General features: G+C 44.3%; 1 protein-coding gene across 2 annotated transcripts; it reads left to right on the top strand.

The window, feature by feature from the left end:
- The first annotated feature begins 25 nt into the window (after positions 1-25).
- Positions 26-21,393, top strand: COPB2 (coat protein complex I subunit beta 2). Of its 2 annotated transcripts, XM_078869822.1 has the most exons (23): positions 26-102; positions 1,742-1,879; positions 3,868-3,954; positions 4,803-4,929; positions 5,572-5,720; positions 7,084-7,230; positions 7,551-7,650; positions 8,483-8,625; positions 9,264-9,463; positions 9,904-10,014; positions 11,024-11,112; positions 11,470-11,576; positions 11,797-11,940; positions 12,436-12,566; positions 12,732-12,939; positions 13,496-13,606; positions 13,919-14,133; positions 15,573-15,665; positions 16,201-16,378; positions 18,080-18,151; positions 18,398-18,646; positions 19,691-19,735; positions 20,331-21,393. In XM_078869822.1, exons 1-23 carry the CDS (start codon positions 100-102, stop codon positions 20,412-20,414), a joined length of 2,931 nt encoding a protein of 976 aa, XP_078725948.1. In that variant the 5' UTR covers positions 26-99; the 3' UTR covers positions 20,415-21,393. The 2 variants fall into 2 exon arrangements, with proteins under 2 accessions (XP_078725948.1, XP_078725950.1); XM_078869824.1 differs by lacking the exon at positions 18,398-18,646.
- Positions 21,394-27,353: the final 5,960 nt, after the last annotated feature.

Here is a 27,353-nt window from a genome sequence, read left to right as displayed (position 1 = left end):
ATCCATTCACTTGTGAGCAGTCACCGAAGTCTCGCGAGAGCTGGACCCGGGTACTTCCACGTCAGACAGTCTTGGTGGGGCCGCATCAGCTGAGACGCAATGGTGAGTGGCACATCTATTAGCATTACAATCAGTGCCGCTGCAATCACACAAGTTAATACAACAGTCAACAATGACAGATGTCGGTAGTGAGCGTTTGGGCGACAGCGATTATAGTCGCACTCCTCACGCGTCGAGGTTAGTTGGTTTGGGGTCTGGCCTAGGCGAAGCCCATCGTGGGCCGTCTGTAGTCTGAGCAGTATTTGATTTAATTTAACTTTTATTTTACAACATAAAACCTCTTTATGCTTGTTTTATTCTGCCTTATTAACATGTGGAGGTTGTGAGATTAGATCCCTACCTTGTGTAACGTGACGTGAGTTACAGCGTATACAATACCTTCAAAGAGGTGGTGTGGTGGGTAAGGTGGTTCATCATGGCCATGTCGGACACAGTCGCCGCTGAGATTCTCGATTTGAGCTCTGGGTGAGGGGGTCTCTGTTTTACCGTGTCCACCGAGCACCATGTCAGAGTTACCGTGCTGGCTTCTCAAGTGGAGCGTGCATTGACATAACCCAGCGGTAGCGCATTTTACAAAGGTTTATGGTTCGATTCCGGAAATAGTTAATTGGGAAACAGCGATCAATCGTCGCCAACTACTGCGGAAGCTTGGCAGGACCCTCCTGAAAAGGGTTGCGACTCTGTGAGCATTTCCGAACTTATGCATAATGATGATGATGGACGATTACCAGGGGTCTTCATTGCGGGCCACTGAGGGCCGCCAGTGCGGCCCCTGACGCATCCCGTCACGCTGTCTCAAACCCAATTGTCTCAAATGCGTGGCGGCCCTCACACTGATGATGTCTTAACGGCTAAAGTGTCTTGCGGTGAGTGCTGAACACTGTTTGGTGTTGCTACCATTCAGCAAACGCATCTGTGACAGGGCATGGTAGAAGATGCGACACTGATTGTGGGCAAGAGGCAATGGGAGGGAACTCGGAAGTAATTACGTGGCGTTACTTTCTCGGGGGCATTGTCCAACAGAGGAGGGTGCTTCACAGTGTTCTCTTGGAAGAACAAAGTCTGTCCTGTATGTAACTAAGGCGACGAACTTCAAACCTTTTCCATTAACATTACCCAAAAAATGTTATTGTAATGGGTGGGTATGTATACAATTCAACTTTCAGAGCTATTGATCTGCGAAATCACTTGCATCTGAATCTCACACGATACAATACAATAACATTTTGTGGTAAAAATATAAGAATATTTTTTTACGTGGTTATTTATTTCGTGAAGGCCTTTACATGTGACGATTATGCAGTGAGAGGGCCAGATGGTGATTTAGCAACACAGGAATTTTCCTTTGTATTTTTCTCAAGTAGATTCAGTTTAAGCATGGAAAAGATTTGAGAAAATATGAGATACAAATTATATTATTTAAAACTGCTCCATTATTATTTGACTGCATAAATCATGTGAAGTGTTTTTTTTTCTTTCCTTGTGTTAATTTAAGTCACATAAAGCGATTAGTGTTACAGTAGCAGAAATAATATAACATAAAGTGTGGCACTTTGGTCAGCGCACTTAACGTTCAGTTCGACGGGCATGAGTTAAAATCACAGTTTCGTATCAACACTTTGTGGGAAATGAAGTGCTGCACCCAGCTCCAGGTATAATTGCCGCGTTTACTCCCCTACAGCCGCTGCGACTGGAGATAAAGCGCAAGCTAACAGCACGCTCGGACCGCGTGAAGTGTGTGGACCTACACCCGAGCGAGCCATGGATGCTGGCCAGCCTCTACAACGGCAGCGTGTGCGTGTGGAACCACGAGACGCAGGTGCGCCTGTGCTCGCGCTTCTTCATTGACGCGGCCCTGGCAGTTTGTGCCGTTGAACAGCATGCGATTGACTGTGCGAGTTGTTATATACAGTCCCCTACCATTGCCATGGGATATACATACAGTGGTACCTCGGTATGCGTCGCTAATTCGTTCCAGAAGGTAGGAGGACTTATACCGAAAATGACGTATACCAAACGAATTTTTCATCATAAGAAATAAAGGGAAAGGAAATAATTCGTTCCAGACTATTATAAATGATATTTTATATGGCTTATTATACATTAATGGGGTTGTATAAAATAATTTAGACACTACTTATTACTAAAATGCATACATAAATGAAAAGAAATGCATAAATAAATAAAAAACTAAAATAACTTAACTTTTCCTTGCTAAGAGGAGTTGATAACCTACGAGGATGGTGGTGAGGAAGGGGAGGAGGAGGAGATGCTATTTTTTGGAAGGAGAGTCCCCTACCATTAACTTCAGGAAGCTGAAATTCTGGAGTTTTTTCTCTTTCTCTTTTCTGTCTTTTTTCTTGACTTGGACTTGGTTGAGGCTCACCAGGTTTGAGTTTTACTAAAAACCTGTCCATTGAAGTTTGTTTTTGCCTTCTTCTAAGAATGTTCCTGAAGTGTGACATTGTCTGGTAATTCCACACAATTCTGTTACGGCTTGTTAGAGCCGTAACAGTATTGTGTACGCGGGTACTGTACGCGATGACTCATCCCGACCCATACAAGTTCTAGCAAGCGCGTCGTATCGCAAGCAAGACGTCGTATCTCAAGACATTTTTTTCTCGTCAAAACACGACGTATACCAAATTCGACGTATTCCAAAGCGGTCGTATACCGAGGTATGACTGTATTGTCACCATTCGGGGTCATCATAGGGCGGTGAGATGGCGCAGTGGTAGGACATTCTCTTCTTGTTGTAAAGGTTTGTAACTTACTCACAAATCACTTATTTGGACAACAGCAATCGCAACCGATTGGAAAAAAAACTTAGCAGGGATTACACAAATAACTATTTGTCCTTACTGCAAAAACTTAACAGGACCCTCCTGAAAAAGTCTTGAGACTGAATGAGGCTTTATTGGGTTAACAATGGAGTCATAACATGAACATTATTCCTTTGTCTTGTTTGTACAAATACGATGACATCTGAGATGTGACATCTGAGATGTCATCTTATTTGCACCGTCTCCCCTCTTTTATATGGTTTGTATAGTTTCATTTTTCTCAGTTGTAATGTCTGTCTGAATTCTTCTGTTGTGTTTATTTTGTCCATTACTCTGCAGTAAACACTCATAAAATGTATAACAATCTAAACTAGTAGACTTAAATCGCACGATTTGATCTATGTCTAATGAGCGACTTCCGTGACACGTCATGTAGAGGGTACTTATTTATTTCTCACACTGGGCACCACACAGGCCAACACTTATTCTTCTCACTCTTAGTACAACACTTAGATATTAACGTCTCTACTGGCTATACACAGCCGATCACTCGGCGTGGTCCCACCGCTCTCATTCGGCTACGCTGCTGGCTGGCGGCGTGACGATGATGGCGATGGAAACCCCGCAGGAGGTCTTCCACGTGGCCAGATGACTGAGAGAGATGTCGGCGAGCAGCGACGCAGTCAGGACCCAAGACCCCACCCACGAGCCCTGGGTCCGCTCCCCCTTATATCCCCCCAGGCGTGGCTAGGCCCCGCCTCCGGCCACACCCTCTCGTGGAACCTTCTAGCAGGTTACGGAGTATCTCGGCTCACCCCACCTGTTACCTGTGCCCCAGATACCTCTCCTTCTTTGATTGGTTGTTACTTTAACCGTGCCCGTACCCGTGATTCCCTTTCCCGGCCAGCAGGTGTCACCCTGTCATTACATATGTATTGTGAGCCTAAGATATATTGTAGTCTACAAATTGTTATATACCTGCTATTGTTACGTATCTGCTATTGTCTGTTTATTTTGTGTGTAGACGCTGGTGAAGACGTTTGAGGTGTGCGACCTGCCGGTGCGCGCTGCCAAGTTTGTGGCTCGCAAAAACTGGATGGTTGCTGGCTCGGTGAGTGTCATTTTTTGCTGAGTGAGTTTTACTTATATTGAGAGTGCTGATGAGTTTTCACATTTGTACAATCAGGCCCAGTGGTTTAACTAACCTCCACTTGCCAAGGCTACAACTACCAAGAGCTTTGTTTTCCAATGTAGCTGTCCATGCACATGGATACTAGATGTTGCTAAATCCCGTTGATCAATTTGAGGGAAGAGGTTCGTGAAGTATGTATTGAATTGTGTTGTGTTTGTGATGTCACTTGTTATGTTTGGATTGCCATTCACTATTATTTCCATTATGAGGACCAAGTGGGCCAGTATGCAATTGGAAATCAGAAATTGACAGTAAGAAATACCTTACCAGTTTTTAATCGATGTGTACTACTGGCTGTAACAAATATAGTTCGGATGTCATCATTTACGGAAAATACATAACAAAAACTGAAAAGTGGAATTACACTGAGACACTGAAAGGGGAGAACACATGGATGAGAGAACATACACCGGTCAATGGCAACATACATACATACAAACAATTAAGTAAAGAAAGTGTATTTGTGCAAGATACGTCACAAAAAGGGATGATGGATGATGGTCAAGAATAATAGTGGCCTGGCAGCCGAGGAATGGATCGTGTCCAAAAGAATGTCCACCGAGGAGATGAAGCGATGAAATCCATTTGTGTACAGTTGCTCGGTGGATTGTTGCATCGCAAGGACCGTAAGAAATGAGTGCAGCTTGGCGGATACCTTCATCCACCAGTGGATTGATCATGGTGGACAATGATGATATATTACATGAGCGACCCTGGTCACAGTGGGAATGAGTTTAAATTTCTTTGTGTATTGTTTGTGCCCTCAGGATGACATGCAGATCCGTGTATTCAACTACAATACGCTGGAGCGTGTGCACATGTTCGAGGCTCACTCGGATTATATACGCTGCATCGCCGTGCACCCGAGCCAGCCCTTCCTACTCACCAGCAGTGGTGTGTGGCGCCCTCACAGACACTGTCGGAAATTTCCATCGCAGTGCTGATGATGACTATAACCCTGTATTCTTAGGGAGGGTGACATATCATAGTGGTATATTCTTTGGGTCTTTCGGTAAAGTCACGTAGATAGGTTCAAAGAAAATATTAGTTTTTTTGTTATTTGCTTTGAACCTATCTACATGACTTTACCGAAAGACCCAAAGAATATGAATTCCTGCAGTCATGAAAGCTTTAAGTCATCATAGCGGTAGCGTGTTAACTACTTGTTACAGATGTTCTCGGTTCGAAGCTGGCAGGCCTCCCTGGTTAATCATGCAGGTGTATTGACAATAAAATACTACGCACCGTATGCTCCAATCACAACATTCAAGGAAGCGCAGACCATTGTGTGCTGGTGTCATGTTTCAAATTTGACCAAATTTGAACTACTTGCACATTACTTGATTTGTAAAGAGCGAATTGTTTCCTGCTGATTTGGAAAAATTAGCAGGACCCTTCTGAAAAAAAGTCCTGAGACTTTCCTGGGTAAACATGTGGAATGAGAAAAATTGGAAACGGTCAATTGCCACGTGAGACCAGCCAGGCTTACATGGGGTTAATTTGTGCACGGGGTTAATGTGTGGCGCGGTGCTGCAGATGACATGCTCATCAAGCTGTGGGACTGGGAGAAGAAGTGGACGTGCTCACAGGTGTTTGAAGGCCACACTCACTACGTCATGCAAATTGTCATCAACCCTAAGGACAACAACCAGTTTGCCAGCGCTTCGCTCGACCGCACCATCAAGGTACAAAACTACGTGGATTTATAAAGTATATGAATGTGACCACATCTCAAGAAACGAAAACTACACATTTGTCGATTGTAGCAAGAGTGGCACAGTGATGACGTTTGTGTCTCGCATCAAGAAGAACCTGGATTCGATTTCTGACTGGGTGCCTTTTTGCGTGGAGTTTGTACGTGCTCCCCCTGTCTTGCATGGGTTTCCTCCAGGTTCTCTTTTTTCCTCTCATAGCTAGAAAAAATACAATGTAACTGGTATTGGCCAAATGTCCCAATATTGAAAAATCTGCAGATTGCAGGCACACCTCACTTCGTGTGACAATATATAACGCTGATACGTTATAGCACTCTTTGTCCTGGAGACAAAGTTTGCAAAAATAATCTACAAAGCGCTTATGAGTGAGAATATGCAGCAGTGCTGGCCTTGCAAATGTACCCGCCCCCACAATCTACTCAGCCAATGAGACCGACTTACACTCTCAGCCAACCAGACCCCGCACCCTCTGATTCGATTATAATGATTCGTTGTCATGATTATATACAAATCTAAATGTTTCACCAGATGAGAACTCACGAGACCAGGATAGTCTCAGGTTCCACCTTAAAGAAACCTCACCACAGAAATGTAGACTGAGGGCATCACTAAGATCACGGAGGTCCTGGAGCTCTTCTCCAAGTGACCCAGATTGGGAGCGCAGCAGCGTCTCCAAACTCGTCTCCCACTGCTGCCTTGCAAGAGAAGTACAGTGGAATACACTCCTGAGTACAGTACATAATACTAATGTTATAATGGAACAATGTTTGTTTAACACGGAGGCTTTCGCGACTAATATCATCCACACCGGTGGTGCTGTACTAGCGACGAATTGGCACGTTCTGTTTATGTGACAACCCTTACTAGTTGGCTGTGTCGGGTGGTGGCGGGTTTTAACAACACATTTATATATTTACGTCATCTAACCCAAAAACCTCTATTTTGGAACAATGTTTACTTTGTATTTTATTCACGCTATTACCGATACCCCAATGAAACATTCATATTGCTTATACGAAAGAAATAACGCTGTCAGGAATCCATCCCCATATATGCAATGGTATAATGACCCCTTTTGGTGCTGATTTGTTCATGCTCACTTCTCCAGGAACGCATCTTGAGCACTAAGCGAGGTTTGCCTGTACTCAATTGGGAATTATTTGTGGAATTGCCCCTTGCTGCTAAAAGTAGGCAGGACCCTCCTGAGAAAGATCTGTGAATCTCCGTGAAAATTTCCAGAGTAAATTTGTGTAACAGTCATAATAATAATAAAATATGAATGTGTGTGGGATGTGTGTGCTTCTGCGTTGGGACACCGTGCCGCCCCGTGTAGGTGTGGCAGTTGGGTTCGTCCACCCCGAACTTCACTCTGGAGGGACATGAGAAAGGGGTCAACTGCGTCGACTACTACAGCGGTGGCGACAAACCCTACCTCATCTCGGGTGCCGATGACCGCCTGGTTAAAATCTGGGACTACCAGGTACTGAAGATGGAAGTGTGAGGAGTGAAATGTAAACTCTAACCCCTTGAAAATGAAATGTTATATTTCAAGGGATTATCCATGTTAAAATTTTAAATTGATAAATAATTGTATTTGCTTTTTCAGCTGACATGAATTTTGTCCTATGAATATACTTGCCCCCACCATGGGAATGTGAAATTCCCACTACTGCCTAAGGGCTCTAAACAAGAGATAAGCATTGCTCACATGAGTTGGAAATCACTTTGACTTGAAATTCGTTTTTTTAAATAATGGTAGTCGATGAGCGGGACGTGCTGCCCTGCCTGGTTTTACTGCAGAACAAGACGTGCGTCCAAACACTGGAGGGGCACGCACAGAACGTGTCGTGCGTCTCCTTCCATCCCGAGCTGCCTATCATCATCACCGGCTCCGAGGATGGTGCGTTGTACGCACTCAACATTCGGTGGTGGTCTAAGTGAAGTTTTCCAGGCTGGACCGCATGTTGGGTATTTGTGCTCAAGATTTCACCAAGAATTGCTGACTGCAGGCATCGTCAGGAGTTGAATTGGTGGTAGGGAGTTAATTGTGGTGCGTGTGTTTTTATTGTTTCCTTGTGCGTCAATTTACTTTTCAGCATTGGCCTGTCAAGTGTCATTTAAATAAAAATTCCATGTGTTTAGCTTCAGTTTCATAAATATAATTAGTTATTTACAAATATATTTTTAATTTTACACAAACCTCGCCCGGGCTTCTCTAAATCCGCTTAAAAAGAATGAGTACACAGTGTTCTGGGGAGACAAAGGTGGCTGAATATGGTGTTGACCACACCCCACCACCTCATGTGCCTTAAAAGGTGCTTGCGAGCAGCACTTGCCCCAGCAGAATCTGAAGAAACCATTTCATATGCAAGAGCGACGTGGGTCACCAAAATGGAAAAAGGAACATAAAATAACTACAGCAATGAAAAAATATAAATTGAAGCAATAACATCAAATACTAATCGGCAAAAAACAACCACGTCACAGAGCAGAATGTAAATAGGAAATAAACAAAATGAAATGCTGAAGTAAACGATGGCTCTGTTGATTACTTTTAAAAACTGTTCAGAGTAAAATGAAGCTACAGAAACATAAGAATGGATATAGGGTGATTATTGCACTGTTGTTACGCAAAGAGACGAGGATCTATCTATTTTCGTGATGTACAATGCTTTGAGTACCTGTAAAAAGTCGCTTTATGAACACATTAGTATGTGTACTGTGGTGTGCAGGTACGGTGCGAATCTGGCACTCAAGCACCTACCGTCTGGAGAGCACGCTAAACTATGGCATGGAGCGCGCCTGGTGCGTGTCTGGACTGCGTGGCTCCAACACCATCGCCCTGGGCTACGACGAGGGCAGCATCATTGTCAAGGTGCCCCTCCTGACTCCCCAACTCGTGCTGCGCACACACGCGCCTGTTCACCCACCCTGTGTTATACCGAGTGAGGTGTCATCCAAGGACGTCATAGCCTTATTTCTTTGCTTCCAAGGAGATGGTTGGCAGCCATTGGTGGCATGGTGTGCTCAGGATATTGCATTGTGATTCCTGCTTGAAACACACTGCAATAATGTAAAAAAAAAATGTTATATCATAGCATTAATTGCAAATCGTATCACAAAATGTCAAAATGTTTTCCTGGATTATACTCAACTTCTTGGCTGTTGTCCTAAAGTGGTTCTGTGCAGATTCAATCGAAACACGTATAAAATTGCTCAATTTGGTTGTGATAATTTTTGTTCAACTTACCTGTTTGAGCTTAAACATTAATAGGCGTGTTGAACACTCACACCCCATGACAATTTAATTTGTTTGGTTATGTCGGGTGGTGGGAGGGTCTTACGACATGAATTTAGCAAGATTCAGAAGCAACAATGTTCCATTGTTGAACACAAGGTACTGCACAACCTTGGGAGCGAGTGTGCAACAACGTTACGTGCAGGAGACCTGCACCGTTGAGAAGTGGAGCTGCCCGCTGAGCTCGCTGCTGCCGTTTTTGCATGGTGCTGCAGTTGGGACGCGAGGAGCCGGCCATGTCGATGGACTCGAGCGGCAAGATCATCTGGGCGAAGCACTCTGAAGTGCAACAGGCCAATCTGAAGGCCATGGGCGAGGCGGAGATCAAGGATGGCGAGCGGCTGCCTCTAGCTGTCAAGGACATGGGGAGCTGCGAGATTTACCCACAGACTATCTCGCACAACCCCAACGGCCGGTGAGGCCAGCTGCTGGTGCTGTGTTCGTGCTTTCAGACACATTTTCTAAGGAAGCCAGTAGACTACCTATTGTTATTTTCAGGAAATATAGTGGTTGGCTACAAAGGGATATACATTTGAAACACGCTTGGCTGTGTAATGATTAACACAGTTGGCTATGTACGGTGTGAAAGAAGTTCATCATACTTAATGTTATTTCCGAGACATTTGCTCATGTTGAATTTGGCCGATTTTACTGTACTGATAAGGAACGAGCAACAATACAAATAAAATGTAAAAAAATAACAAGAAATGACTTTAATCAAATTCACTGTATGACAAATTTTAAGACAATTTAATGTCACCACTCGTAGCGAAAATGTCTAATTAAACCTGTGTTTGAGATTGACACCTGTGAAATAGCTGCTAACGTCGAGCGACGGTGCGTGTGTGGCGCCAGGTTCGTGGTGGTGTGCGGTGACGGGGAATACATCATCTACACTGCCATGGCTCTGCGCAACAAGACCTTTGGCTCGGCGCAGGAGTTTGTCTGGGCCCACGATTCGTCTGAGTAAGTGCCGCTGTCTCGGGGGGCCCTCGCGAGAGCCGATGGCCGGGGGGTTTGGAGGGTTTCCTGCATGTGGGATCAGCGGTGGCGGGGTTGGTTGGCATGGCAGCAGGCAACTTATCACCATTGTCCAGAACAAAATGTGGTCCGCAGTGGTTCATTGTCAGTCAAGATCTGGTTGAACTCTTTACCTAAATGATCACATGTTTCTTAAGCTTAATCAGGACTAGAAAATACATTTTTATCCAAATTTGTTTTGTGATTGACCCGAAATTGGAAGTGATGGGACTCATTTGACAATCACTTCCACGTTTTTCCTGCCAAAAATAGCCATACGTGGCATCAGGTACTGTCACATTAGCTAGCGTGCTGACACATACATGGGGAACAATGTAAATTATCTAAAAATTATAAGATACGAAATTGTCCTGAAAACTCGATATGTTTTCACCTGAAACTCATCCCTATTTAAGTGGGGTTTTCCATGATGCTGCTTGCCTTCATGGAGTCGGGCGCATGGTGGTTCACACTTCTAGCCCAGTGTGATGGAAGGCATTGTACTGCTGTGAATCATTAAGCTTGAGTTTCAGTAGTAGGTTTACGGTGTGATTTGTAATTAAAGTACAATATCACAATTGGGATTACATGTAGTGATGATTACACATTGCAATCATTACACCCCACTGGCAGGCTAATTACCCCTTTGCAGCTCGGTGCTGAGAGGCTTCGTGGTGCCCCAGACTAAAAACAGTGCACCGAGGTGTTTTGTCACATTATGGATGCAATACAAATGCAAGTACATTATCACTATTAATGCCTGTTGGCCAATGGTCTTCATATATATAGTACTTCTTTCAGCTGATACAATTAATTAGTGCTCCATGTTCTACTCATCTGAGTCTTTAATGGTTTCCAGCAGATAGGATTGAAGAACTTGAGGGTGTTAGTACTTTGGTTGTGGGTTATTTGCGACCCCACTTAGATTTTCTCACATGCATGTCTTACGCTTTAGGTACGCTATTCGAGAGAACAGCAGCACTGTGAAACTGTTCAAAAACTTCAAGGAGAAGAAATCTTTCAAACCCGACTTTGGAGCAGAAGGTAATTGAATTGATCGCGAACGTCACTACTTCACTAAATTCAACAAAATATTCATAAATATAAGTGACATGATCAATGAGCAGCCAATACTCCGTCACATATCTGTCCCTCCACATAAAAAAACAAGTGTGTTTTACACATCTCATTGGCCAAACGGCCTTCTGGGAGTGCATAACTGGACTTGCTTTAAGTAAGCCTGACTCTACTGATGAAAAACTGGATTTTGAAACCATTCCGGAGCTTGTTTGAACCTATGCTGCTTAATTTATCCACTCCCAGACGCAATGTGCCCTCTCCTAACATGGCTCTGCCTGGGTGATTAATACGTGGGTTTGCGTGATTGATGTCCTCTGCCAGGAATCTACGGCGGCTTTCTGTTGGGTGTGCGCTCCATGAGTGGGTTGGCGTTCTTCGACTGGGAGAGCACAGAGCTCGTCCGACGCATTGAGATTCAGCCCAAAAATGTATTCCACACTCGTCCACACACTCATATTCTCACTCACTCACTAGTATACTCACAGTGGTACACTTACTACCTAAAACTCTCAAGTAATATTGACAAACAGGCAACACATGCCTTTAAAGGTGGTGGCAAATTATTTTGTTGCTTCCATTTAGTGCTAAATTAGACTCTGAATTAAAAGGCATTGTTACTTGTGCTCTCTTTTCATTTTCCAACCATAGATCTTCTGGTCGGATTCTGGTGAGCTGGTCGCCTTGGCAACGGAGGACTCCTTCTTCATCCTGCGGTACCACTCGGAGAAGGTGGTGGCCGCACAGGAGACGCACCAGGGCGTCACAGAGGATGGCGTCGAGGATGCGTTCGAGGTGCCTTAGCGTCTACCGCCACTCCCCCTGCCACCAGGCACAGTGGCAGAGAATGCACCGTGATGAAAGTAACCCTTCTGAATCTATATCACGTGGCTGCAAAACAGAGGCTGAGGTGGTTCAGAGGTGCTCAATAATGATCGGTTAGGTTGTCCTGGTTAATCCTGCTGGTGCATTAACTATAAAATACTATGTGCACCTACGTCGCAGTGGACATTAAAGATCCCATGATGTAGTTTTAAGAAGGGTAGGCCTTTGTGTGCCGGTATCGTGGTCCATATATGCCAAATTATAAAAATTACTCACTAATTACTTGATTGGGAAACTGTAAATCAAAAATTGAGTCTCCTGAAAAAGAGTTTTGAGACTCGGTGGGGCTTTCCTGGGTAATCAAGCTTAACAATAATAATAATAGTGATGGTTGTAACTAGTGTACCATCGGCAGCACAACGACTGGCGCTGGCGAGAGAGGTTACTGAGATGATGGTCTCTCAGGTGCTGGGCGAGATCCAGGAGGTGGTGAAGACCGGCCTGTGGGTCGGGGATTGCTTCATCTACACTAACTCAGTCAACCGCCTCAACTATTACGTGGGCGGCGAGATTGTCACCATTGCGCATCTGGACAGGTAAAGACTTTCCAGTTTACGCCGAACTCCAGCTTACTTGAGTCTGGCTCCGGCTCCGAAAGGTTTTTACCATAAAGTAACATTTAAATAAATGCAACTCATTGATTCTCGTTGTTGCACTCTCTTTCACACATAATTCCTCCCTGCGGCGGCGTCGCCATGTAGGACGATGTACCTGCTTGGCTACATCCCCAAGGACAACCGGCTGTACCTGGGCGACAAGGAGTTGAACATGGTGAGCTATTCGCTACTTCTGTCCGTGCTGGAGTACCAGACGGCCGTGATGCGGCGCGACTTCGACATGGCCGACAAGGTGCTGCCGACGATCCCCAAGGAGCAGCGCACGCGCGTCGCTCACTTCCTGGAGAAGCAGGTGAGCAAGACTGGATGGAGAAACGAGGTGGGGGAGAGTGACAAGGGCAGGGGAGAGTGTGGCACAGTGGGATTGAAGCGATGAGGTGGGAGAGAGTGAGATGGTGGAGAAAATAGTAGGATGAGGTTGGGCAAAGTGTGATGAAGCAGGGGTAAAGCGACCAAGTGGGGAGAGAGTGATGATTGAGAAGAGAGTTTTATGAGTTTAGGCAGAGTTCGTTGAAGAAGAAAAGAGTGCAATGTTGGTCAGAAAAGAATGTAGTAAGGTGGGGATTGTGAGGCTGTTTTCATGGCAAAAATATCATGAAGATGTTTGGCAGAGCATGATGAGGCAAGGATAGAGCGATAAGGCGGAGGTGAATGTGATATGTTATGAGATAGGGAAAAAGTGTGATAAGGTGTGGTGATGGACAAATTAGTGTAATGAGAGTGTGAAAGAGTGATGAAGCAGGTAAAGAGAGCGTGAAATGGGAGGTGAGGCCTGCAGACTGAGTGCGCGATCGCGTGCCCCCCACTCTAGTGACGTGTGTTCGTGGGATTTTCGATTTTCCTTACAGGGATTCAAGTCGCAGGCGTTGGCCGTATCATGTGACCCCGAGCACCGCTTTGAGTTGGCGCTGCAGCTCGGGGAATTGAAGATTGCGTACCAGCTCGCCACCGAGGCAGAGGTACCCAACCCCTTTTCATATAGTGTCATTGCCTGAAACTTTACCAACTGAAATGTTGCATTTGGGGTGGCCAGGTAGCTCTTTGAGAGCAATGAGCCAGAACCATCGAGGTCCTGGGTTCGAACCCAGGAAACCATTCAACCAGCTTCTGAAGTGTTGTGAGTTGGCCTCTGCCCATTCACCAATAACTGCACAAAAAACCCTCATTCTGCAGATGTAAGAATTAATATGTAAAATACTTAACTTGTCTCTTTATATCTTCACTTTCCGGTCTTCTCCATATCTGTTCCAAACCCTCCACTCCCCCATCAGTCTGAGCAGAAGTGGAAGCAGCTGGCGGAGCTGGCGACGTCCCGCTGTCAGTTCCAGCTGGCGCAGGAGTGCCTGCACCGTGCGCAGGACTACGGCGGCCTGCTTCTGCTCGCCACGGCCTCGTCGGACCAGGCCATGGTGACGCGGCTCGCGCAGGGCGCGGAGCGCGATGGCAAGAACAACGTCGCCTTCCTCTCCTACTTCCTGCAGGGGAAGTGAGTCTCTGATAACGATAATTAATAATTTAGTACGTATATCCTCGTAACACAGGGCTATCACAAGAAGGCGCTGCTGTGATTCACAGACAGTCTGCAATAGTTTCATAGGGAGGCGATGTTGCTCAGTTTCCAAATTTGCAGATAAGTTTCGAATTTGATCATGACTGAGGCTCACTTTTAGAATGACGTTGTGGAATCTATAAATTCCACTGTAAGTGAAGAAGACGGCACGTATTTTACAGTGAATACACCTGCAGTAATAACCAGGACAGCCTGCGAACTTCTGCATCAAGGGACGAACACGCTACCACTGAGCCATGTGCCCGCCCCGTTGGGCCACGTCACTGCCGTTATCACCGTAAACTTGGGCAATGGCTTGGCCCAGCGGGAGCGCATTTGCCGCTCATTACAAAGGAACTGAACAAGCCACATTCTAATGCTGGTGCCTCATTAAAGAAGTTGAGGATCAGCAAGCATTTCCTGAATAAAATATTTATATTTGTGTTATGACCCCTGTAACCAGTGAGCCATTGGCAGCGCCATCACGAGTGCTGGGACGGTGACATGGTCGACCGGTAAAGCATTCACAGCTTGTTGCAAAGGTTCGCGCTTCGATCTGCTAGGCCACCTGGGTTAATACTGCGAGTATATGATCCATTGAATATTTTGTGCCGTCTGATTCACTCAAAGAAGTGCATGTTAAAAGCCCCTGTGACATCATTCGAATAAGGTAGGCTATTGTGTGGGTGCCGACATCACGGTCCAAATCTTCCAAATAAAAATAATCACTGCAAATATCTTCAATGGGAAACACATAGCAATCATCACCCCTCGTTACTAGCAAGACCTTTCACAATGAGTTGAGACTCAGTGAGGCTTTCCTGTGTAAATAAGCAGAGTAATAATCATCTTCACCAGTTGTGCCTTTCACATTCCTCATTGTCATAGTCATATTGTAGATTTGGCTGCTGGTAATGAGTGTGGTCAACTTTCAACTGGTGCATAAAGTTAACGAACATTTAGGTCTGCCTTTCAAAAATGATCATGAATTTCAAAAGTGAAAGGACGTACTGATTGACACCATCTGGCAATGCGCACACATTAGCTATTCAGGTAGTATAGGGTACCCCAAGGTTGTGTTCATTCCTCCAGGGCAGGCAAAATAAGTACCACTTTTTGGAAACGGCAACAGTTGTCCTACAGATAGATTCACTTCCATCATAGGAAGGTGGAATTTCGATACTAGATCAGGGCTATTAACAGGTGTTAAGCTCTGCCTCAATGCTCATTTCAGCAGGAAATCACCAACTTTTGACGATCTTGTGGTGGGTGAAAAAAGTTATTTTTTGGAGATAACTTGAGTGAGGAAATACTTGACGTAACAATGCTCATGAAAGTCACCGCTTTAACGTCGTCCTGTCCTGTGTGCTTTGCAGCCTGGATAAGTGTCTTGAGGTGCTGATCAACACCAATCGCCTGCCAGAGGCGGCATTCCTCGCCCGCACATACTTGCCCAGCGAAGTGTCAAGGTGAATGATTCGAACACTTCTCACAGGGGGCTGCCTTCTTAGGTTGTTGTCCTTCGCTTAGGTTGTCCTTCCCCGCACCGCCAATGATCACGGTTGGCTACGTATGGTGTGAAAGAAGTTCAGCAAGCATGCATACATACATACATCTGTCTTGTTAGATCTAACCTCATTAGTCTTGAGCATGGCCTTATAGCATCAACATATATTACAGGCTTACGTTTTGGGCAATGGACCTTCTTGAGAGCACAAAATAAGAATTAATATAATTGTTGAGAATATAAGTAACAAAATAAGTAACCAGACAAATCACCTCTAATCCGTATCTGTCCCTCCATTTTCAATATATTTCACACATCCCATCAACCACACGGCCTTCCGTTTGTGCATCATTTCAGCAGCATAATTTACACATCTCATCGGCCACAAATCGAAAATGTATTAACGGTAACTCGTCCGTACCGCACTGCGCTGACGCGAGGAGGCAGTGAGGGAGCGCGGTCGGTGACGAGGGAGTGGGGGTGGCTGTGTGGCACAGGGTGGTGAAGCTGTGGCGCGAGTCGCTCGCCAAGAGCAACCAGAAGGCGGCCGACTCGCTCGCCGACCCTACCGAGTACGAGAACCTCTTCCCAGGCCTGCGCGAGGCCGCCGCCGGCGAACTCTACCTGCGCACTACGTCTTCTACACGGCTTGCGTGCCAGTACCCTCTTGTGACGGTCTGTACCCCCACTCAGCCTCCCCCCAGTCCTTGTGAATGATGATTCGTTCATGGTTGTGTTTGAAGTAATGCAGATATTTTATACTCGCCTTTTGCCCGTCCAAGGACGGGTGTATTGCAGTAAATCTGAAACTTGCAAGCGAAAAGCAGACCGCGACGTGATATTCATTGCATTAATGCGTGTGCAATTTGTAAGGCGCGGTGACACAAACCTATTTCATTTTAAGGTTATAATCCCTTGTTCATCATGACGTCCTTTTTACTTCTATGTCTCAATAGCGTTACGGAGATCGCGTGACGTGAGGGTTCTGCCTTTGTAGTGAGGGTCGTAAGTTGATGCCGAGGAGTGGGGGGGAGGAGGCGCCTCGGCCCCCCATGTGGAGTGACGTCAGCCGCTAATTATGAATGGGGGGGGGTGTCCATTTGGAGGATGTCACATTATTATTAATGAGGGGGGCTGTTCAACGTGGAGTGACGTCACGAGCTTTGCACACAGACATTCTTGGTTCATTATAGTCAGTAATAATAATGAGGGGGTGTGTCCATCTGGAGGACGTCACCTGCTCATGATTATTAATGAGCGGGGGGCTGGTTGATGTGGAGTGATGTCCCGAGCGTTTAAGGACAGACATTCCTGGGTGATTATAGTAGGTATTAACACGTAGCCAACATTTTGATTAATAATATATTTTTAATTTGTAATTATTTTTTGGAATTGGAGTACAATTTTAATTAATACATTTGTAATGGTTTATATCTAGTTCAAATCTGCTTGGTTGTTCCTGTGATATCACAACACCTTTTTAAGAAGCCGGCTCGGGTAACACATTTAAACTGAATTGCTGGTTTAGGAAGATGCTAAATTTGGTGATGGGAATTGTTATTAAACTTACTCGTGAGTTTAACCGATAATAATTGTCATGTTAAATGCTCTTAACCCATTATAATGTAATTTGTTTGGTTTCGTCGGGTGGTGGAGAGTTTCACAACTCAATTTTTACCAGATCATGATCTAACCCAAAAATCTATGAGGAGTCAAATATGTTTTTTTTATTAGTTCAAATATTTACCGAGAATATCCCTTGATGGAATGTCTCATTTGCAAGGGCATCCAAGGTGTCGATTGACACACAGCAAAAACTTAATGACACATCTACAGTTTAAAATCTATCACTTATACAGTATAAATTAATATAATGAATATCACACTCAATAAAATACATAATACATATGTAAATAATTAAATGGTGCATAGCGCCAGTTTAATTGAAATGTCCTCTTATCTGTAACAGTTGCAGATGTCATACAAATGTGTTATAATTAGAAATGTAGATTAGTTGAGACTTGCGGCATGTTGTAATGTGCCTGTGAGATCATTAAATGTTCACATATGTGAGTAGTATTTGACTTTTGTCAATATTTAAACATTTACAATGTGGGGTGGAATGGTGACAGTGCTTGACACTGGTGGCACAGTGAATCCTGTGATCTGAGTTTGATTCCTGGCCACGGTTTAACATCATTGGCGAGTGATTACTGAACCGGTTACTGGCAGTTATCGTCACTGCAAGTCGTGTACCCAGTGGCTGTGCGTGGTGGTGGTGCTGCTGCTGTGGGTATAAGGGAAGTCTCGGTTTGGGGTTGGTGAGATTCCTGAATGCACACGTGATGCTTTGATTTTTTTTGCTGTCCTTTGTAGCCAAACGAAGAACGCAACGTTCTTGAGGAGGCTAAGGGCTACACGCCCAAAGAGACGACAGCTGTTAAACAGGTTTGTGTTGCATTCAGAGTTTGCTCTTGAATGTTTCCAGAATGTTTTTGATGTACAGTACATGCATAGATTTTAATCACAGCCATTTGTATTGCTTTTTACGTTGTTGATTTACAGAACTTAAGTTGAACAGTTTAGTTTCCATTTTGTATTTTATGTTGTCATTTGTGTACCATCATTGGACAAGGAAAAGTGGCAATGTTGTTTCTGCCACTAAAGTTTTCTGCTCGCGGTTGGTTCCCGCAGTTGGTTGTTGGTGGCATTCAGGAAAAACCTACAATCGTGCAGGAGGAGGAAAAGGTGGAGGAGGAGGAGGAGGAGCAGGAGGAGGTGGAAGAGGAGGTGGAGGATGATGTGGCAGCGGAGGAGCAGGGAGAAAACGACAATGACCCTGATGATGATGCTGATGTTGTTGAGGACACGGATAAAAAACATCTTGAATTGGTCACCACTGACAGCGATGACTGCACACCCGGAGCTGGAGCCGAGGCAGCAGTGCGTGTCGACCTTAACCGCACAACGATCTAACGCCCCTCAGCACTTTCTGCAGGCCTCCCAAAATTCAAGCAGCCGCCTCACTTTTCCGTTTACCCCGCTTCTCTCTTCCTCACGTGTCCCCCTGTTGTGCACACCCCTATCTGTCGTATCTGCTAATTGGGAAAGTGTGCGAAACTGGAGTAACGGTCCATTTTTAGTGGCAGAATGTTAGAACGGGCAGTCATTGTATCTGCTATAGTTTTGAGTTTGTTTTGTTTAACCAAGTGAGGACTCGGGAGAGCAGGATAGTCTTATTACAAGAGTGACTTTTTGTCAGCAAAATTACGAGCAATATTAAATGTATGTCGAAATTCTTTTGCACCGTACAGAGCCAACCGTGATAATCAGAGTCCAATAATGAAGCAAATAGAAATCGGTTAAAAAAACAACATCGTTAAAGAATAAACCTTAAATACTGCATAAACAAATCAATATTAAACATAATTATTTACAGGAACATAAAAATATAATTGGAGTTATTATTGCTTTAGTATGTAAATAGACAAGGGTATAAGTCCTCGTGATATGTAAATGTTATTTTAGCGTTAAATCCATTAATTTGGTCCAACGTGTAACTTGACTTCTACCTGCTTCTCTTGATCTCTTCTTTTGCATGGCTGGCGTTGTTGGAACGTGCAGCTCAAATCAAGCATTCCTATGGGATGCTGGACCGTGATGACCACCTAATCACTTTTACTCTTCCCTCTATAGCTTTCTTGCAGAATGGAGTCTTGCATTGCATCTGAAAGGCAACATTTTCCCTCCCAGTCTTTGAAGCTTAACGCTTTCCTCTAATTACCTTTGGAAAGCACATGTTTTTTTTTCTTTTACAGGTTATTTTTCACTCCTGCTGGTCTTTTGTTAATATGCGCATTTAAGGAAGGTGTTTTCCACTGCTGCATGCTGGCTTCAACTTTTTGACATGGGAAGAGCAATGCCACTGCCAGAAGCACATGCACAGTGGTGTGACTCGTAACCCAGTGAGCTCCTTTGTCTCTGCAGGACATCCACAAGAGTGAGCCTGTTGTTCTTTCAAAGGAGGAAAAGGTAAATTGAAAATCATATTAAACCACATTTGACGTACTGTATTGTTATTTACGACTTCCAGCAACTTATCCGGATCATATTTGACATAGCTTCAAGCAAAACGTCAGATTCAATTGCTACATTTGGTTGTGAGAAGTGTTCAACTTAACGGGAAACTAAAACTATAATAATGGCGCATTACACATTTGTGTGTCTGACAATTTTATTTGCCTCTTTTGCGTGGCCAGGAAGGTCTTACAACAGAAATTTTACTTGGATCATCATGGCCTAACACAAAAATCAAATATGAATCGTAATATTGGCTTCTGAAACCTACATATCAATGTAATTTGCCAGTTTTTGCAGCGCCTTGTAATCTAAGTACAGTGTGAGCTGCGTGTTTAGTTCTTCTCTCAAGCTTTCAGTAGCTGAATATTAAATGCCTGCAGATGCCTGCTATGAGTGGTGCATGGTGAAAGCTTAATTGCTTGAACGTGCAGCCCAATTCGGAAAACCACCCTTGGCTTTTTATTGGTATTGGGAAAGTCAACCAGGGAGTTTTGTAGCATATTGTTGGCAAGATGATGTGATGGTGATAACCGTGAAGATGTTGCAGGAGCTGGAGGAAGACCTGGACAACCTGGAGATTGACGAGAACATCGATACATCCGACATCAACCTCGACGAGGACTTTGAGTGACCTGGCGAACTTGACGACTTTGGTCTAGACTTGGGGGTGATGTCAATTTCTAAACAACGGGAGCTCATACTTTCCATAATGGCGAGGCGTGTCACGAATTGCCCCCCCCTCTCTCGCCAACCACCCTCTCTCGCCAACTACCTCCAGGCCTCATAATTCAATGACTTATGACTTGGATTTCATTCACTTCAAGAAACAATTTATGATCGTGTTGTGTAGAATCTATTGTGGCTGCAGAGTTATACATCAACTAAATACAACAATGTAAACGAATAATCAATTCCTATGCACGCAATCCGATGCATTGATCGTGTGCATAAGAATAGATTCAAATTAACGCCTCGCCACGTCTCTGAGCGGCACTCTTACACCGCAGCTGCATTCATCGTTTATCATTTTTGTAACTATAACAGAAAAAAAAACACTTAAGCTAATATTTTTCAAAACATTTTGGCAACCCTATTAGCGGACGTATGCTTAATTTTCGAATTTTGTATCTTCCTAAAAATATAAAGAGACGTTCAGGCTAGTAGATTTTAAAATGTGTTGAAATTATTAGATGTGGGGCATAACATGCTGCTGTCTTGTTAAGGGAGTTTCGGCGAATGTACACTTCCTTATGTTAATTATTTGTTGGCGTATATCATATTTTTTACTGCTAATATTGCAGCATTTGCCACATTTACTTCGGTGAACATTCTCAATCGCACATACAACCTAGCATAAATGAGGGGCCCAATTCAAGTGTTGGCGAAAGTGCCTTTACGTACGATTTTTCATGGTTTGGCTGTTTCGTCAATATAGGAATATGGCCTGTAGTGTAAAGGAACATTAATTAGTAATCACTCTTGTGTATTGCTACGAAAACCTGTTAATATGTTAAAATGTAAACCACTGGTTTTCATTTTTTGTTAAAAATGATGGCACCCCAATATACGTCTGCATATAGCTGTCACAATAAAGTGGTTTATGTATCTGATCGTTGCCATCTGCGTGTGTTTTGTAACATTTCTCATACAAGTGAAAATTCGGTTTTTTTTTATGATGGTGTTTTGTGTCCATTGGTGGCTGGGATTAGACCATTAAATCCCTTTCATCGTTTTAAATCACAGGGTGACTTAAACTATGGTTCCCACCTTTTCCACTGTAGATGAAAACCCAGACATTTCGCAGCCTAGGTCATCAAAACTGGAGTCTACTATAATAAAGTTCAACACAATGTCATCAGATCTCAGAATAGTACAAATCAATTAATGCCACCGTAACACAGATGCCAATTCCTGGATAGGTGGAAACCCTGGCTGAGACCCAGATTCAAATTCAGTTCTGACATCGTTAGCTCCTTGACCCAGCTACCATTCATGTCGTTCTTTGCAGTTCCATACCAACGTATTAAATGTACAGTATATTGTAGAGTTAATGCATTTGTTTTGGGGGGGTGTCTTGGGTTGTTTATGTTGGTGGACTTCTTTCGCACCGTACGTCGCCAACCGTGCAAATCAGAGGTGCACAGGAAGGACAACAAACTAAACAAAAGTAAGATCTAAATCAATGAGTTTTAAATCTAGGTGTAGCAGCGCCAGTCGCTTCCTAATAGCGATTACCACCTGTGTCGGTTTTACCCACTGTTCGGGAATTGGCATCTTGGGGTGGCAGGCATTGATTTGAACCGAGATCTTGTACCAGTATTGTGTTAAACGCCATTTCATATTCTTTGGTTCATTCGGTAAAGTCACGTAGATAGAAAAAATATAAAGTTAGTAAATACAAACCACGACGTTTTGATCGCAACACAAACGGTCGTCGTCAGGAAAAGGGGGTTAACCTCTAAAGGCAAACTGTTTATAAAGGTTTAAAATGGGTGTAGCTCAAGTGTCAGCAGCATGGGCGGGGCAGCTAATGTTAATCTAAGTGATGGTAGTAGTGGGCAACGACGGCGCTGGTGGTGGGTTTCCACCAATTAAAGGGCTGCCAGGTAATAATTGCACCTCGCTTTACACAATCACACTTGACGGTGGAGGTTGCTGCGAGAGGTAATGGTAGTGTAGTGACTTATTGTCACTGTATGGTGCCGGGCTTACGAAGTCACGGCTGGTAATGTGGTGATTACGGGCAGCCCGGGTTGCGGGCTGCAGTACCCACACTAGCGGTGGTTGGGTGAGCGCTGGTTAGCGCGGTGGCACCGCGAGCAGTGTGCAGGTGCCGGCTCCCAGTGAGGGAGCGAGAGCGAGCGTCAGTCAGCCAGGGTTACCCTGGGGCATGACACTGATCTGTTGTCACGTGACCGGACGATACTGGAGGGGGGTCACCGGTGGACGGGGGCCGAGGAGCGGTCACGTGGTCCCGGAGAGTTCTCGAGAAGATTCGAGAAGCCTGGAAGGTGGGTGGGGCTAGGGGCGGAGCCAGCCCCGGCCCAGGAGCAGATAATGAGAGCTTCGTGAGGAGATCGGGTTTCTTCAAGTGTCGATGTTCGAATATCCACGTCGGGGAGAAGAAGCCTCTAGCCACGCGGTCCGGGACCCAGCTTGTGGTCCGGACCGGGATAGCGAACCGTGTCTAGTTCTGCCGTAGCGTGGCTAGATGGGCATTCGAGACCCAAGCGTAGGTTGTGTTATGTTGCACGTTGGTTGTGAATAAATAGTGTTGCTCCCAAGTTAACGTCTGCGACTCAGTTAGACTCACTACAGTAGTAATGGGTAATGATGGTACTCGTGGTGTATCTGCAGCAGCAGTTACATTGGGGAAACTAAACGACATGTCTCGGACCGTGTTCGTGAGCATAAGGCAGATTTGAAACACGGTAGGACCAATACTTAAATCGTGGCTGATCATTATTTTAATGCGACTGGCTCACAAGTTTGATTTCTCTACGACAAAGCCATCCGTATATACAGACATACACACAATTTCAACCGAGAAGATGGGTACAAACTCAGCAACCACTAGAAGGACGTTATCAACCATCTTCTTGGTTCTTTCGGTAAAGTCACGTAGAAGGGAAATAATAAAATAATAAAAATAAACCAATTAAATGATTCTCATGACGTTTCGGCCACAACGCAAGCAGCCGTCCTCAGGTGAAGAACAGGTCTGTCGGAAAGACAGCGTCTGAATGAGCACCACCAGTCTTGGCAGCGTATATTTAAGCTGGGTTGGAGGGGGAAGGGCGCCTTGACAAAGAAATTTGCATATCAATAGGAATTTAGCATATTTATGGGAAATGCAGATATGGGATTAGTCACTACTTGTGGAATGCGTATGAGGTGGGGGGGGGGTTCAAAGTCATATTATGCCCATGCATTATGCAGGATTAGCAGCATCAAAGGGAGGGAGTAGGGTTAGCAGTAATAAAGGGAAGGAATTTTAATAGTAAAGAGCTGCAGCAGCTAAAGATCTGAAATCGCTGCAACCCTCAAAAACGCTAAGATGCCAGCTAGCAACATCAGCAAAGATGAGCGTTTTGAATTATCTCAATTAAAAAAGAGGGATGACATTGTCATCCTCTCAGCCGACAAAGGCAATGCCACTGTCATCATGGACAAAATAGAATACAACAACAAAATTCAAGAACTACTCAACGATGGCAGCTATACAAAAATAACAAGTAAACCCGTAAAAACAAAGTTTTTCACTATAAATCCTTTATATGCGTGGCGGCTAGAGTCCTCTCGTCCTCTGGCTTGAGATGGCTGCCACCTATGGGTCAGATGATTGTCTGCCACCATTTAGCAATTGGTAATTAAATATTTCATTTGTTTTCCCTAAACAGTGTAAAATTTTGGAATTTTTTTTTCACGAAAATTAATTGTCACACACAACGAGTCTGTGTGGAAAATGTCAGCTCGATTGGATCAAGGGAAGTGGGTTAAAAAACGAGCGAAAGATTTGCACGGTCCTTAGCAAGCAAGCGAACTAAATATAAAGGATTTAAAAATATATTTGCCTGTGGAGGACGCGGGGATCGATCCCGCGACCTTTGGCATAGGAAGCGAGGGCGCTACCAACTGCGCTACTCCGCCACGGCCTGTGGAGGGGTTACGTTCTGGGCTCTTACACTGTGACGTTCAGCCAAAGCCACGAATGAGTTCTATTTGAATATATGTAAAATAAATTTGTTTTCCCTAAACAGTGTAAAATTTAGGGAATTTTTTTTAATGAACATTAATTGTCACGCACAACGAGTCTGTGTGGAAAATGTCAACTCGATTGGATCACGGGAAGTGGGTTAAAAAACGACCAAAAGATTTACACGGTCGTAAGCAAGCAAGCACGCAAGCAAGCAAGCAAGCACGCAAGCACGCAAGCAAGCAAGCAAGCGAACTTAATATAAAGGATTTAAAAATATATTCGCCTGTGGAGGACGCAGGGATCGATCCCGCGACATTTGGCATGGGAAGCGAGGGCGCTACCAACTGCGCTACTCCGCCACGGCCTGTGGAGGGGTTATGCTCTGGGCTCTTACACTCTGACGTTCAGCCAAAGCCATGAATGCGTTCTATTTGAATATATGTAAAATAAATTTTTTTTGCCTAAAAAGTGTAAAATTTTGGGAATTTTTTTTCACGAACAATAATTGTCTGGCACAACGAGTCTGTGTGGAAAATGTCAGCTCGATTGGATCACGGGATGTGGGTTAAAAAACGACCGAAAGATTTGCACGGTCCTAAGCAAGCAAGCAAGCACGCGAACTTAATATAAAGGATTTAAAAAGAGACCCCACCAACAGCCTCATCATTAAAACCAACAAAATCATTTCTGATTCAACCGCATTAATTGATCAAACCAAACAGTTCTCGTTGAACCCTTCTGCAGCCAGGCCACCAAGATTATATGGCTTGCCAAAGATACATAAAGAAGATACACCCCTTCGTCCCATTGTCTCTACTATCAATTCCCCCACCTACAAACTAGCTCGTTTTTTGTCTGAAATCCTGCGGCCTTTCACTGGAAAAACCACCTCTGCGGTACTAAACTCTACTGACCTGGTATCGACAATCAAGGGGATTTCCCTGTCCCCAGACGACCTGCTTGTCAGTTTTGATGTGGTTTCCTTATTCACCAAAGTTCCTGTACCTGACACCATCGCAATCATTGAAGACTTGGTTCATCAAGGACTGAATACTGGGGTACCCCCCCTGGTAAGACACTGCTTAACCAATACATACTTCACCTGGAATGGAACTTTCTACAAACAAACTGAGGGCACCCCAATGGGCTCCCCCCTATCTCCGGTTGTAGCCAACGTTTTTATGGAAAAATTTGAGACTGACGCCATCCAAACTGCCACTCTACGCCCGATCTTATGGAAGAGGTACATAGATGACACTTTTGTCATCTGGCCACATGGCCGGCCTGCTCTAGACCAATTCCTCGACCACATCAATTCCATACACCCAGCCATCAGATTCACCATGGAAGTTGAAAAAGATGGCAAGCTACCCTTTGTGGATGTCCTAATTAAAAGGAGACCTGATGGTTCAATGAGCCACTCTGTCTACAGGAAAGCCACCCATATGGATGCTTACCTAAAACCGGATTCCCACCACCATCCATCCCAGAAGAATTCCCTCATCAAGACTCTACACCATAGAGCCCAACGCATCTCCGACCAGGAACACATTGCCAGTGAACTCAAGCGCGTACGCCAAGCTCTTAAGGCTAATGGTTACTCCGACTACACAATCCGCAAAGCCATCACTCCAACCATCAATAAGGATCCTGTTGAGGAGCCTTTCAAAACCATCTTCTTACCCTACATTGCTGGGGTCACAAAAATTATCTCCAAAATCCTGATTAAACACAAGATCCAGGTCCGATTCAACACAGTACATAAAATCCGTGATCTGGTCCCTTCTGTAAAAGATGTGGTTCCAGACATACAGTACCCTGGCGTCTACAAACTAAGTTGCCTCGGCCACAACGCAAGAGGTCGGCTGCTTGCGTTGTGGCTGAAACGTCGTGAGAATTATTTTATTATGTTTTATTTTTATTATTTTATTATTTCCCTTCTACGTGACTTTACCGAAAGAACCAAGAAGATCGTTGTGATATATTACGTCACCGTAGAAATTATTCGAGAAGGGTTCGCAGCACGGATGCAGAGCCAGATAGCATTAGAATGGTGCTGCTACCATGTGGTGAAAAGAGGAATTACATCTTTAAAGTTTTATGATGTATATATTCTGACAGAGCTAGCGAGCCATGAATAACACATTATAAGACCGAAGCTGCGGGCCGGACTTTGGACATGCCTAGGGTGGTGTATAGTAATGCAGTATATAATTTAATGTTGGGTTTGTGTATGGCAGTATATAGTACGGGGTAGACCCGTGTGATGTAAGAGAAAAAAGTTTAGCTGGAGGCATATATTTTTTGCGACATAGAATTGTAATGTATGACTTAATGTTAGTAGCTCAGCTTATTGGAGAGTATATTTAGTATATTGATGATACTGATGTAGTTTATATTTTAGTCTTTTTTTATGTGGTGGTTTAGCTGCTGCAGCTCTTTACTATTAAAATTCCTTCCCTTTATTACTTCTAACCCTACTCCCTCCCTTTGGTGCTGCTAATCCTGCATAATGCACGGGCATAATATGACTTTGAAACCCCCCCCCCACCTCCTACGCATTCCACAAGTAGTGACTAATCCCATATCTGCATTTCCCATAAATCTGCTAAATTCCTATTGATATGCAAATTTCTTTGTCAAGGCGCCCTTCCCCCTCCAACCCAGCTTAAATATACGCTGCCAAGCATGGTGGTGCTCATTCTGACGCTGTCTTTCCGGCAGACCTGTTCTTCACCTGAGGACGGCTGCTTGCGTTGTGGCCGAAACGTCGTGAGAATAATTGTATTATGTTTTATTTTTATTATTTTATTATTTCCCTTCTACGTGACTTTACCAAAAGAACCAAGAAGATGAATCCGTGCAGTCACG

The sequence above is a fragment of the Lampetra fluviatilis genome, chromosome 28 (genome assembly GCF_964198595.1).
Source record: "Lampetra fluviatilis chromosome 28, kcLamFluv1.1, whole genome shotgun sequence".
Lineage (NCBI taxonomy): Eukaryota > Metazoa > Chordata > Hyperoartia > Petromyzontiformes > Petromyzontidae > Lampetra > Lampetra fluviatilis.
The sequence above is the reverse complement of the archived record's forward strand: the minus strand, read 5'-3'. Positions and strand labels throughout refer to the sequence as shown.